The sequence below is a fragment of the Xyrauchen texanus genome, chromosome 38, assembly GCF_025860055.1.
Source record: "Xyrauchen texanus isolate HMW12.3.18 chromosome 38, RBS_HiC_50CHRs, whole genome shotgun sequence".
Lineage (NCBI taxonomy): Eukaryota > Metazoa > Chordata > Actinopteri > Cypriniformes > Catostomidae > Xyrauchen > Xyrauchen texanus.
The window spans coordinates 9,033,342-9,048,245 of NC_068313.1; the positions used below are offsets into that span (position 1 = coordinate 9,033,342).

The 14,904-nt window shown below is 35.2% G+C and overlaps 1 protein-coding gene across 8 annotated transcripts in view; it reads right to left on the bottom strand.

Moving 5' to 3' along the window:
- The window catches only part of rffl (ring finger and FYVE-like domain containing E3 ubiquitin protein ligase), a 42,649-nt gene that overhangs the window by 25,063 nt on the left and 2,682 nt on the right, over nt 1-14,904 (bottom strand). For 5 of the 8 annotated variants that reach the window (XM_052110021.1, XM_052110017.1, XM_052110015.1 and 2 more), the window contains exon 3: nt 5-193. In XM_052110021.1, coding sequence (XP_051965981.1) covers nt 5-181 — 177 coding nt within the window. In that variant the 5' untranslated portion in view covers nt 182-193. The remainder of the gene's footprint in view (nt 1-4; nt 194-14,904) is intronic. The other 3 variants (XM_052110019.1, XM_052110018.1, XM_052110020.1) reach the window with 1 other exon arrangement.

Here is a 14,904-nt window from a genome sequence, read left to right on the forward strand (position 1 = left end):
TTACCTTCCTGGCCATGCTGTCAAAGCGACCACCGCATGCCTTGCACATGTGTTCAGGAGCCGTGGGAGATGGGTAACTGTTGAAGCCCGAGTTTGTGAATGTCTGATGACGTGAGCTACTTCTGGTGTCCTCCACTGTGGAATTATCCAGACAGAGCCAGCCGCAGCAGCTGGCCCACATGCTCCACACCTACTGCAAGAGAGTGAGAAAGAGATACTTCCATTACAAGTGATCAATGCATGCTAATTTGAATATAAGTCTTAAAATAGAGCAAATCACCAAGGATCAAGGATGTACTTTAAAATGTTGATTGGACTCCTCTAATAAAAAAAATTAAAAAAGCAGAAATTTAATTAGGAGTATGTTCTTCTAGCGTTAGTCAATGTGGTTAATAAGCTTTCAACAGGAGTAACTTGGCTGAAGAAGTAGAACTTGCATCATTTATTCAAAGCCTGTGTGTCATCTAAACCACAAGAGTTTGAGACACTTCTACTGATGACACTGTATCCTTCTCTCTCTCGCACACACGCACACACGCGCACACACACACACGCACACACACACACACGCACGCACACACACGCACACACACACGCACGCACACACACACGCACGCACACACACACACGCACACACACACACACACACACACACGCACACACACACACGCACACACGGATCCTGTAGCACTGCCATGGTTACACATTTCAAGGCTTGGGCACAGTGTTTGAATGAAGTAATAAAGATGAATCATTCAGAATTGGTTACCAATGTAAAACTGGACTGGACTTGGGCAACTCCCTCTACATTCAATTGTTCAAAGTATATTGGCATGAAACACATGATAAAGATTTAATTCCAGTGTGATCAGCTGGTACAAGATAACCATTAGAAGAATCTGAACCCTTAAAAGAGATAAACAGAACATTTGATGAAATTAAACTGTGAAAGATTTGGGGTTAAGACTTACCAGTCTGACACATCAATCACAAGCACATACGAAAAAGTACACTTGAAATTCCAAGGAACACACATTTGAGTAGCCTCAACATACAATATTGTGTTATTGTTAAAGTAAACATGAAATCAAAATTGACCCTTTAAGGTGCATCCCAAAAATCACACACTTCTGCACTATTCTATGTCATTTTGTAGCACAAGTAGTGCGCGTAGTATGTCAACACTAAAATGGAACAAAAAGTACCTGGATAATGCATTTTTTCAACTGTCAAAAACAGAGTATGTAATGCCGTGCGTAGCAGAAAGAATGAAGTTACCTGGCTGCATTGCAGGTCTGACAACACAGTAGGGTTACCATGGTGTACAGTGTTACCGGTTTTACTCGATACAAGGGACAACGCCAGTGTGAAATTTAATAACGGGAAAAAGAGGGAAACATTATGAATGGATCTTCCAATATCAATACAATAGCCTAACGAATAGAATAGCCTTAAAGAATAGTTGCCTAATAAAAAGTTTGCGACCCATGATAAATGAACCTAAATAACACATTGAAACCCAGATGTTCTTTACCAACATATCAAATTACTCAGGCAGCAAAGTGCACGCACCGACAGAAGATGTTTAATTGCAGGTAGCGAATAGAATTTGCATGGGGGGTAACTGTAAGACATCTTGGATTCAGAATGACACAAGAAATGCTGTTAGAAACACAGAAAGGTACTTGAAGAAACACTTCATTATATTTAAGAACAGATGCCATCTTTATGCTGTCTATATTTGTTCGGAGGTGTGCAGTTTTGTGGAACATGAAAGAATAGTTGCAAGAATAGTATCATCTATGAGTGCTGCAGATGACCTCAGATATCTCAGCTCAGGAGGTGCTCGAAGTTCAGTTCGCTTTATTTCCACGGAGCAGTTCATTGCGCCCACAAATCTGCAGGGTCACTTTATATATAGCCTATATACTAGGGCTTAAACGATTAGTCGACATTATCAACAACATTGACAATAAAAAATTGTAGACAAAGATTTTCATTGTCGAATAGTCGTTTGATCTCATGTAACGTAACATGACATAACATTAAACTGTAATGATGACATGCAAGAGCAGTACAGCAGTTCGCGGCTGATTGAGGAGAGGAAGAATTACACAGATCACAGTTCAGATGCACTCTAAACTTTCCAAAAAGCTTCAGGTGATGCAGATTGCAAATTATGAGGGAATTATATATAAAAAAAAATACATTCAGAAGCATGTACCGTTGTGGAATAAGCGGAGACGGAGCTCTTTAAAGGAAACATCCCGGTGTTACATCTTAAATGCAGTAAAATGTTATGCTTTATAGCTTTATTAAAGTTCAAATAATACAGAAGCAGATCATGTAAATTACTACAAACTCCGAAACTGCCATTTCTCTGTGCGGTCAGCTCCTCTTCTATGAGTTGCGTGAATGTCCTGATCTAAGGAGGAGAGATTGAAACTGCATCCGTCTGATGCACTCTATGTTGCGGGGACGCTCATCCCTCGAGTGCACACTCTTAATGCAGATAGATTATAAAGTGATGTCTCGTGACTTATTGAATCATAATGTGTGTCACTGTATTTCTTATCGTGAAGAAAATTGGCAATATGCAGCTTTATTAATAAGAGGAAGATTGTATTTTAGTGAGTTAAAGATGGATTGAAGTGAACAGAAAGATGAGAGAGGGTAGTCTTCGCCCGGTATACACTGCAACAAAATATGTATTTGATTTGATGTTGTTTTGGCTTGCTTTCCAATATAAAAATGTAAAACTCCTTTAAAACAACGTACATTTTCTTTAGCAGCTATACTGCAGAAGAAAAAATTATTATCTGAGAATGTTGAATATAATATTAAAAATACAAATATTTTTAAATATTTAAAAATCCTTTAAAAAAGATGCATTCACCTGAGAAGCAGCATATAAGATATTTAGACTTGCTTTTAGAGAATAGATCTTTAATATCAGCATATTTTGTCTTTACTGCTTTAGAGAAGTATAACCAACTGAAAAATACACTTGTATACAAAATACACTTATATTTAAGATACATTATCTTAAAGCAAGTCTAAATATATTATATGTTGCTTCTCAAGAAAATGTATCTTGTTTTTTTAAACAATTTTAAATGGACAAAAAACTTGATAAAAATAGGATTGTTTTGCAGTGAATTTCTTTTCTGAATAAAAAGTATGTTTTTCCATTTAATTCAGTAATTCTAATTTAGAGGTATTTTAAAAGATGATTTTGTCCTCTTTATTGTTAGGAAGCATGTTTAATCCGACCTTCTAAGTAGGGGCACAAGCTGAATATTCGATTAATTGCTAATGATTAATTGTTGCAATAATCGATTAAGAGCTAATGATTAATCTTTGCAATAATCGGCAAATAGTTCTAATAATCGTTAGATTAATTGATTATCAAAATAATCGTTAGTTGCAGCCCTACTACATATCTGTGATTAAATTATAAAATACAAAAACACATTCACCTCAAACCATGATTTATATTTCAGTGATTATTATCATCATTATAATTGTTATGTTTTAGATCTTAATTTTTATTAGTAATTTTCTGCTTGCATGTTTAGACGGATACTTGCATGACAAAGAATGTAGCAGCTAGCAAAACTCATGCTGTGTGAATATGGATGTTATTTGAGATACAAGTGCTGAACTGAGGATAGCTACCGCTCTAATGCTTGCAGCAAAACATTGCGTGCATTTTATATAAGGCTGCAAGGTTAATCTAAATAAAATCTAACCCGCAGTATGAACTTGAACAAAAATTAAACTAAAAGTGTTGTGATTTAATTCAATAGTCTGCTCGCTTCAAAGTTTATATGCGATGTGCAGTCTTTCCTATATATGTTAGTGCATTATTACAGTGTTGCTCCATGTTTGGTTTGCTTTGCTTGCGCGCACTGTGCTCATTACGTCAATCGCAAAACTAACACTGGTAGATCTTGATAACAGGCCAAAACAGAAATGCGACAAACTAATGAAAATCTTAAAAGATACACTTTTCATTTCCTTGCTTCTGCAGGCGCCCGCTGTTGACTGACAGACTGCAAGTATACAGTTAATGCACGTGTCCTCCGGGAGTACCCACGATAATGCTGATTCGCATCTACATGGTCAGATACACTTCAAAATACCACCAAAATGCCCGTCTTGGTGAGGTAATCAGTTATGTCTAGTGAATGTAAACAGTGGGATAAAAAAGCAGATTTGTATCAAAAAGTTGGACTTGAAGTATAAATGTAACATAATAGACCTTCTGCTGTCTAGTATATGTTGTTATAACACTTTTCTAACAATATAGGAAACGAGGAAACGATACAACCATTCACTGCTCTTGACAGAATAAGTTAGCTTTAAAATGTATTAAAGCATTATAATCATAGAGTGAAGACCAGTAGTAATTTTGTCACATTTAATTTCATTCTGAACATTTATTTGAACACTTGATCCTGCTGTTAAAAACTTGTAAAGCTGTTAAAGGTTTTCTTAATTTGCATTTTTAATTCATTGATTTTATTTTATGTATTTGTTCTAATTTTATGACCGGTTACTTGTCTTGAATAATTAACTGACAACTTGAAACAGTACTTACTGTACATAATTAACAACTTAGTATTTGTAGAATCGAAATTGGTATCGAGTCATCAAATTTCACTACCAACAACTAAACTTTTGGTATCGTGACAACACTGCTTACATATATATTGTGCATGGTAGATCTTGCTTTAATAACATTCAGAAAATGTAAATCTCATTCCATATAAGTGTGAGCACTCCTGTTTTAAGCACTCCAGATTCACTTTAATTTTACTTTTGCATAATTCCAAATTAGTTTGGCCATTACATGTTAATATGCAAATACAAAACACTCCATGGTGCAGGAAGGAGATGTTAAAATGAGGAGAACATAACACTACTGTTGTGTATTCAGCTACACAGAGTAACTTCATCCAGATGTCACCAAAATAAAAGCTTTACTGTCAAGAACTCTTTGGTTTAACTGAAAAATTTAGCAATTACAGAAATATTATTTGTGTATAAAAAATCATTTTAAGCAATAAAATATTATAATATTACAATATCAAAATACGCAAGTGGACTGGGTTCCAAAAAAATAATAATGATGAATAGTGGGCTGAGACATTATCAAAAAGTGGACAAAACTGGCAAACAGAGGACAGGTACAAAGTGAGTACAGTGAGACAATGGGGTTCTTTTTCCACTTTCTTTCACTGTTTCTTTTTAAGAGGACTCATGGGTGAACCTTCAAAGAGTGGCCCAAGTCGTTTTATTGGGAGCAGAACATGGACAAAATATCCCCAGATTTTGGTAAAAAGAGATCACTTACTAGTTTTTTGTTTATCATATCACATTTTTCAAAATAATCACAATTTGACTTTTTAAGGCAACGCCCATACTAATACGTTTCATTTGAAAACGCATCTTTTTCTCTACATTTTCAACTTCCGTCACACTGAGACTGCATTGTAAGCGTAAATGGAGATTTTCTAATGAGATTTTCAAATGTATCCATTTGAAAACACAATCTTTGTGTTGTAGTGTGGACTGGGAAAACAGATACACTACATCTGAAAATGGTCATGTGATCCATTCAACCAAAACTATCAAGATGGCAGCCCATGTTATAGCGGTGCCGTTGTGCCTGATATTCACTTTGATAGCGCAGTTAAAGATAAATGTTACTTTGTACAACCTTCACATTACATTTCTTAAAAGCGTTTCAGACCGTACATGCAACAGGTATTTTTCACATGCGTTGTAAGGGGATTTAAGCATTTTCATCTGTTTCAGTGTGGACGAGCAACTTTTGGAAAACGGCAGTGTGGAGAGCGTTTCGAAAATGAAAATGCCATTTCATTAACTTTCATATCCGGATTAAAGTAGACATTGCCAAAATTGTGCAGCCCTTGTTTGAAACGGCACTTCCATCAGCTACTAAACGGTGAATGATTAAGTGTAGTAGATAGGGCTGGGATAAACGATTATTTTTTAAACGATTAATCTAGCGATTTATTTTTTCGATGCATCAATAAATCTAACGATTCATTTTTTCAGTCCGATTCGATTTCGATTCGATTAATCGACTCCGGTAATACCGGTTTCATCGGGGGTGGGGGTGTATAAAATGTAAAAAAAAAAAAACATTTGCCGGGAGTTTGATTGACTGGCGATCTGATCAATCAATCAATCATAATACGCCATTTTTGTCCGACAAAGTAGTCAGGAGAGAGAAGATTAATGTCGGTGGATTTGAATTTGAATAATGGATTGTAGGCTACTGTACTGACATCTTTCTGCGGATAAAACGACAGTCCTTCTGATGTAGGCTACATTCATGTTTAGCCTATTTGATGCTATAAATTAACCAAGGAAAAGACGATCGGTTCACGAGCTGCTTTAACTGAGGCAATCTGTCACGACACATTAAAGAGCCACAAAATAGTAGGCCTATTTATGGTTTAACTTTCTTTGAATGACCAAATTTGAAAGTTGAGACTTTATTAAATGTTACCTGCTTGGTCCTGTCTGTCAGCGCGTTGTCAGTGTCCTCTATGTATTTTTCACGACATTCATTCATAGCTATAAGCGCATTATTAATAGCTATAAGCGAAAACTTTAGGTGTCGACAACGTATTATAGCCTACTCCACATCGAGTGCAAAGTGGGGAGTTGAAAAAAAAACTTACGGTGCTCTGTCATCTGCAGCTGCAACCGTGTGGCGCCTCTTCAGATGCTGGTGCATTGCCGTGCTGCTAGAATGGAAGGCCATCTCCATTTTGCAAAGACGACATATCACGGAATTGTTTCCGTTTAAATTAAAGAATTCCCATACTATAGAGGAACGAGTGCATGCCGCCTTGCACTTCTGATAGTCTGAGGAGCCACTCGTGTTACTACTACTCGCCGGCGCCGCCATCTTTGTTTTGGATCCGACGAATCGACGCGCATATTTTGCGTCGACGTATTTTTTTGCGTCGACGTCATCGATGACGTTGACGCGTTGTCCCAGCCCTACTAGTAGAAAAAAATAAACTTTTCAATTTGGGAAGATACTACACTTTGACAAGTACATAGTGTAGTATAGAGTTCATAGTATATTTTTTAAGTGCATAGAGTATAATGTGCCATTTGGGACAGCTTTATTTACTTCCTTTTCCATTTCTGTTTAGGGTTGGGAACAGAGAACCGGTTACGCTTCTTGAACATGCAGACAGTTACATGTGAGAGAGTGAGAAAGAGAGTGGATTTACTCACACAGCTTTTGGAATTACAGTTTGAAGTCTCTATTGGTTTACTAATTTGTAGTTGCACTGTAAAGTGAATTAAAGGATTTTAATACTGATCTGTTTCTCACCCACACTTATCATATCCCTTCTGAAGACAGATTGAACCAGTGTCATTAGAAGTCCTTTAATGCTGCCTTGATGTGCTTTCTGAGCTTCAACGTTTTAGTACCCATTCACTTGCATTCCAGTATAAACTAACAGAGCAGAGAGACATTCTTCTAAAAATCTTGGTGTTCAGCAGAAGAAAAAAAAAAACACATATGGGATGGCATGGGTGTGAGTAAATGATGTGAGAATTTTCAATTTTGGAAAAATTATTCCTATATAGGAGATGTTAGACAGAATGCTAATCTTAATCCTTTACTTTCAGTGCATATGGTTTCCCCCCTCCATAATTTGAAAGGGAATGTTGGCGGAGACTATCAGTCCATAACTTTGTCTAACATATTTTGGGTTCCATAGAATACAGAAGCTTTCACGGGATTGGAAGAACATGAGGGTGGGGAAATGATAGATAGATAGATATTAAAGCTGAACTATCACTTTAAGGATGCTTCTCAGATTTGGACAAATCTGTCTGTTACAAGATAAGTTTGAAAACCATTTTCTAGTAATTATTAAGGGTGAAAAACCTGAACAAATGTCACACATTCCCAAGTTATATATAATGTTTAATCATACACTGCCGCAAGATCATGCTTTATTCATGCCTTCTGTCGTTATTTCACAGCTTTTTACATCCTGCGTGAACTTAGTTCAGTGATGGTCCAGCATTGTCAGTGTCTAAAGTATATAGATAATAAGTTCTGTACACTAAGGGTAAATTGCACCTTATCTCGGTGTTATAATAAGAGCAAGGCGCCACATCTGTCAAATGCTGTTCATTCGCAAAACTTGCACGTGCAGAAATGCTCACAATCGCTCACAATTTTCACTTAATGGGGATGTTTACAAGGCTTTATAAAAGTACACACTGATATAAAAATGCAAACTTAGAAACTGAGGTCATAAGAGCCAACAGTTACAGATTCATGCTGAAAATGAATGAGTATCACCATGACACAGACAAGCCCACAACATTTTCACAATCTCTAAAAGTTACCTCACTGTGTTTTCTGAAGTTGCTGCAATTTTAATCTTGAAATATATCCACGAATAGCCTCCTGTCGCATTCAGCGACAAAATCACTGACAATGTAAACAGGGTTTAACAGAATCATTCTTTAGGGATACACTGGTAGTGCTATGGATTTACCCAGTATGGGCAGAGCTGATGCTGAAATTAAGGTATTTTAGTTCCACCGGCATTGACTGATAATTCAATGAAAATATCCAACCCTAAAACTGATTAAATAAATCTTTAAAAAAAAACTAGTTTAAAATGTTTTTCCAAGAGCTTAGAAATCTAAATGTCCTTGTATTCATGTTAATTTCATACCATTTAAAAAAACTTTTATACCATTTTCCACAAAAGGTTTGATTTAATGACTCTTAATGAATAACACTGAATTCACCATGTGCAGCAAATTGACTCCCCCCAACCCCTCCTCACCCCCCAGCTGTTCTTGGGCATATCATGTAGGCTAAAACTTGAAACACATTAGTAATATCGCTGCGGTATTATTTCATTTTTATGGTTTTTGGTTTCCTGCAAGTTTGTTATAACTAAGGATGTACCGATAAATGTATTTAATTTTTGGTACTCACCGATCCAGAGTCTGATACAGTTATTTTTTGTTGTTGTTTTTTCTGTTCTGAAAAAAAAAAATTCATTTCATTTTTTTTACAAAATTTTGTTCAACTAAATGAATTCATTAAAACTTTTATCAAATAAAAATATAACAATTAATTTTCAACATAATATTGTATTATTTTTATCAAACGAATGGGTTATACAGCACAATATTTTGTCAAATAAAGTGCTGCATAACAAAGCATCACAGTTGTTAAATACAGCTTAAATATAACAAAATTACTCTATTTATTATTATTATTATTAGTAGTAGTAGTAGTAGTAGTAGTAGTAGTAGTAGTTGTAATACAAGGAATATTACATTTTTTTTGTTTACTTTGAATAGATTCATCAAATTCCAAAAAACTTTTAATTTATAGAGCATTTAATTCACTGAATGGATTATTAAAAAAAAATATTACCACATTAGGGCTCGACATTTGCGCTTGTCTGTTTAAGTGGATTTTTGAAGGGACAAGTGGGAGACAATTTTACGTGCCGACCGGACAATTTACCAGATTAAAATGTCAACAACAAATAAAATAACCTGTTATTTTTGTGATATAGCATAGGTCCGTGTCACCTATTACAAAGTTTGTATTCTTATTCTGCTGTTAAAAATAATCCAGAGTGCCAATTGTATCATTCGCTAGCAACCTAATATAGCTGTGCACTGTTTGACTGACTATGGAGCCAGAAATATGCCAAAACAATTTGAATTAGAAAATTGTAAATTTGAATTATAGACTTTTGAATTTTAATTATAAGTGTGATTTTGCCAAATTTAATATTACGTGGTATTTTAAATAGGTTTGAATTTTTTTATCCTGGAAATTTCATATTTAACCAAATTGGTTCTGAATTCTTACACTGTAAATATCCCGTTTTAAATAATACAGCTTCAAGTTTTCAAGATAAGAAATTCAGAAAACCAAATTCAATATTCTAACATTCAAAATGCAGAAATTCAGATCTACATAAAGTGGGTCAGAGATCAAGCTTCTGTGTTCCACAGGGAAGAGTAGAGGGTCTCGGAAAAGTCGAACGGAGCATTATGGCCAATTACAGGTCGAGGTGCAAGCGTGATTCCAAAGGTCGCCATTCTGACCATGAAGTGGTTCTTAAACTTTTATGATTTATATTTTTATGGTTAGCACGTTAGCACACTCTCAGCACATGAGACATTTGTCTAAGCGGTCGCTGGTATTTGTTTCAGTATAAAGTATATTTAGTATGAAAGTGATTAGTATGCATAAAGAGTAAGCATCACATATAACTCAATAATGAATGTAATTCTGCTTCATTCTGTGATCGGTATCCACATCAGATCCATGTCGGATGTTATTTCAAACACTTTTTGGTGTTTGTAAGTGCGTTTTGAGATCAAGACATGAACATCACGAATGATCGTTCAGATGTGTGTGATTTAGTGGGCGTGATTACATTATACGATTCATTTCATGCAAATTGTAGGCTTATGATAAGGCATTTAATGGCTAAGTTTCACACCGAACTCCAACAAACGTTACACACATCCATTAGAGCACATCCCTATTGATGTTTAGACATTATGCCATTTATTTTTAGTTTGACTGTCAGAATAACATTTCACGTCGTCTTGTCATAAATCTTCAAAGCTGCAAAATAAGTTTAAACAAGCAGCATAAAAAGGTTCAATTTTGGGTAATGTTGTTTATTGTTAATAATAACAATGTAAAAATGTATAAGCCTTTTTACGGTTTCATAATTTTATTCATCATTATGATCATCATTACGAAGGCATTTCAACACCATGAGTACATTATTGATGAGTAAAGCTGCGCGAGGTATTACACTGTAAACACTGGTATTACCGCTAATTGGATGCTTGGTGGTACTATGAGGTAATTTTCATTAAGCAGGGTTAGGGTTAAGCAAACACAATAAAGTAAGACACCTTGATTTCAAACTTGAATTTTTTTTCTTTTTTTTTTATTTAAATAAAAATTAAAATGAAACTAAATTAAAATGTGTGTTGTTCAACTTTTTGAAAGATGGTTTTACAACAGTTGTCAACAACTCTCTGGCAAAAAACATACTTCATCTGTGCATTCTATACCATTCAGGTATTTCGTTGTCTGTGAAAATACATAGTGTGTGAATAAATGTGTTTTGTTCCCGCCTTCACAATATATATCGGCAAATACAGGGGCTGAGGGTTCGGTGAATATTCTTGCTTTAGTGATTTTGCATTGAAAATTAATTTATTTTAAAAACAAAAAACTTAAAATCAAATACATTTGTAAATTCAAATTGCACTCCAATCAAAACAAAAAAGCAATTAAAATAATTAAGTGATAAAAATAATTATAATGATGATAATAATCACTGAAATATAAATTATGGTTCGAGGTGAACGTGTTTTTGCATTATTTTTAATAATTTTATAGGCTGCAGAGTTGGCCACAATAAATTGCTCTGTGGAAATAAAGCAAACTGAACTCAAAGCACCTCATGAGCTGACATGTCAGAGGACATTTACTAGCAAAAATTTACTAGATACTATTCTAGCAAATATAGCTATTGGCGATCACTCTGACCATCATTGTCCGAGATCATCGTCTGTTGGCACAATAGTAATGTGCATTTCTCTATAAATTAACAAAATGTTCAGACAGTCTCCTTGCTGGTTTTTCCAGACACATTCAGAATCATTACTGCTTTTACCGGTGTCGCTGCAGCTCAGCTTCGTGCGTGCACTTGTAAAATGTATATTTTAAAGTCATTATTATGGTTTAGTATTTCTCTGTAATGTAGAACAGTGCAAAGTTACTTATATTCTTTCTCAGCCCTGGAACTCAAACCATTTTCTGATGCCTAATAGACCTGCTGCTGTCTAGTGTCATTAATATAAAAATCACACAACCATAACAAGAAACAAAAAACCTCACTACTCTTGTTTATGTAATACATTAACCTTGTATGTTGATTTTCCTAAATAAATTTAAAACAAAATGATTATTTTGTGATATTTAACATTACCATGATATTAAATTACTCATACAGTGATACAGAATTTGGGTAATATCGCCCACCCCCAGCTCATCATAAAGAGGTGTATTCCAGTCATTGTATGCCTTATATGCCATTTCAATACAAGAACAAGACATATTATATATATATATATATATATATATATATATATATATATATATATATATATATATATATATATATATATAAAATTATATAACACTAAATTACTTTCTAAATAAAGATTAACAGCATGAACACTGTACAGCTTTCTTAAACAGCAATAATAATAATACAAAATCTAAACTTACATTCATGGTGACAAAGAAATTATAAACACTTCACAAACAAATACAATTCACATTATTCAGTCAGCAAACATGGAAGCATGTGCAGAGTTCAAAACAACAAATTATCCCAGTCCACGCTCTCCAACTGACAGGATATTGTCACTGTTGGGCTGTAATAAAATCCCCCCACTAGTCCAAAGTGCCTGTACGCCAAAACCAACAATAGCTGCACTGTGACTAAACAACAAGGCTCTCAACATAGGTCATATAGTTAGGGGCAAAGTGTATTTATGAATGACTCATTAGGTTGGCCACATGGTAAGATATTTGGCATAGGGAAAAGATATGAGTGTGTTGAAATATGTGGAGCCTTACAAAGTCACAGTGTCAAGAGAATTCACCATTGTAGAGATAACATAGCTGTTTGAAATCTATTATGCTGATAATAAAATGTTGGATGACACTTGATGGTCATTGCAAGTTCAGCATCTAACAGAGAGTCGCCCAAATGCATTTTAACCAACAATCACCATGTCAAAACCTCCAACATTGCGTAACAAAGCAAAACAAACTAGATTTGCATTTCCTGAGGGAAATACCAATGAACAGAGAACAAAGCTAGAGGAATGGGAGGAATACAGGAGACCCAGCTGACATCGGCAGCAAGCCATTATGACATCATAACGTCTCTGAGCATTTTGACATAATTGCTGGCAGTTAGAAATTAAATGGCAAAGGGGAGATATTTAAACTTAAAGGTATAGTTCACCCAACAAAAAAAAATTCAGACATTGTTTACTACACCCTTTGTTGTTATAACCCCATATGAAACGATTTTGTGCTCAGAGATGTCCTACAATGGCAGTTTATGGTAACCACCTCTTCAAGCTTCAAAAGGACACAACATTTTAATTTAGAGTCTAATAAATTATTGTATATGACCCATATATACAATAAGGAATAAGAGACGATTTGGTGAGAAACAAGCAAAATCTAATGTATTAAATGTTAAATAATATAATAAATATAATGTTAAATTCTTGAATGTCTGTTGATCTCCTGTGCGCGTTGAATGAGACTGCACACAAGCTTTAGAGCTCCTTGCACAAGAGAGGATTAGTTACGCTGCTGCTTGCAAAGTGGGAGATTTAAGCGAAAACTCGTTTTGTTTCCCTTCAAAAGGACCACCAGCGATACTAACAACAGAAAACGCAACACCGCTTTTCGTTTACCGAAAATGAACCGAGAGAGACATGGAGGGATCAGGACTGTCTGTCACCTTTTCTCTATTCTGAGCCGGTGTATGTGTGTGTGACAGCCATCTGCCTGAAAAGTGTCACACCCTGTCTACACTGGACGTGAGCATCACATCATGTCAAAAGTAATAGAACCCCATTATAATCAATGATACGGTCTACATTGGAAGCATCCGTTGTGATGAATCTGTCGTGCCGTCAATAAACAGGTGTATCATTCCATTTTGCGCTGTACGTGCTTGCACTACAACGCAAATTAAACTGTTTAGAACATTCATGTCCATGTGTGCAGTGCAGACAGGGTGTTAGGTGTAACTTTCAGTTGATCAATTATGACTTAGGGTTTGTAATTAATGAAAAAAATAAACAGGCCTAACTAACTTGTTCCTTTGTAAACACATGCTGGTCAGATGTCTTTGACTGTTGCACCATATCTTGCTGCTGGACTGGCAAAGAGATTGAAACGGCACCCGGCTGATGCACACTCTGTTGCGGGGATGCTCATCCCTTGAGCGCACACGCTTAATGCGGATAGATTATAATGCCATATCATAATATGTGTGTCACTGTGCATTTCTTATCGTGAAGAAAACTGGCAATATGCAGCTTTATTAATGAGACAGTTTATTTTTTGAGAGTTAAATATAATAAAACTTAATAAAAAGTATGTTTTTCCCTTTAATTCAGTGAATGTCATTTAGAGGTATTTTTAAAAGATGATTTGTCCTCTTTATGATTAGGAAGCACATTTAATATAAGTCACAAGCTGAATAATTGATTAAGAGCTAATGATTAATCGTTGCGATAATCACTGAATAATCGTTCTAATAATCGTTAGATTAATCGATTATCAAAATAATCATTAGTTGCAGCTCTATTAGTGGTGTTCCCGGTCAAAGATACCCGGCCATTGAAAATGAATGGGGAAGATCACAAAAAACAGGACTTTTATTTTAAATGCTTTTAATTTCTGAAAAGGGGCACGAAGTAACACTTGTGGCGTTCCCTGTCAAATTTGACCATTGTGATAAAGAAAATTGGCCTGAGCCTATTTACACTGTCTTATATAGAATATTTCATAGAACAAAAATACCAACACTGATCATATTTCTCTTATATTTTTAATCAACTTCAAACCAAATCAACAAACACCTGGTGGTTTTGTGTCCTCATGCACATGACTGACAATAGCTTTTGCATGTGCCTTGCAATTGTGTGCTCTGCATTTGAAACACACAATGCTTGATGAAAGGAAGATCATCAAAGAAAGATTCTATTGGAGAGGGGTCACTGTGG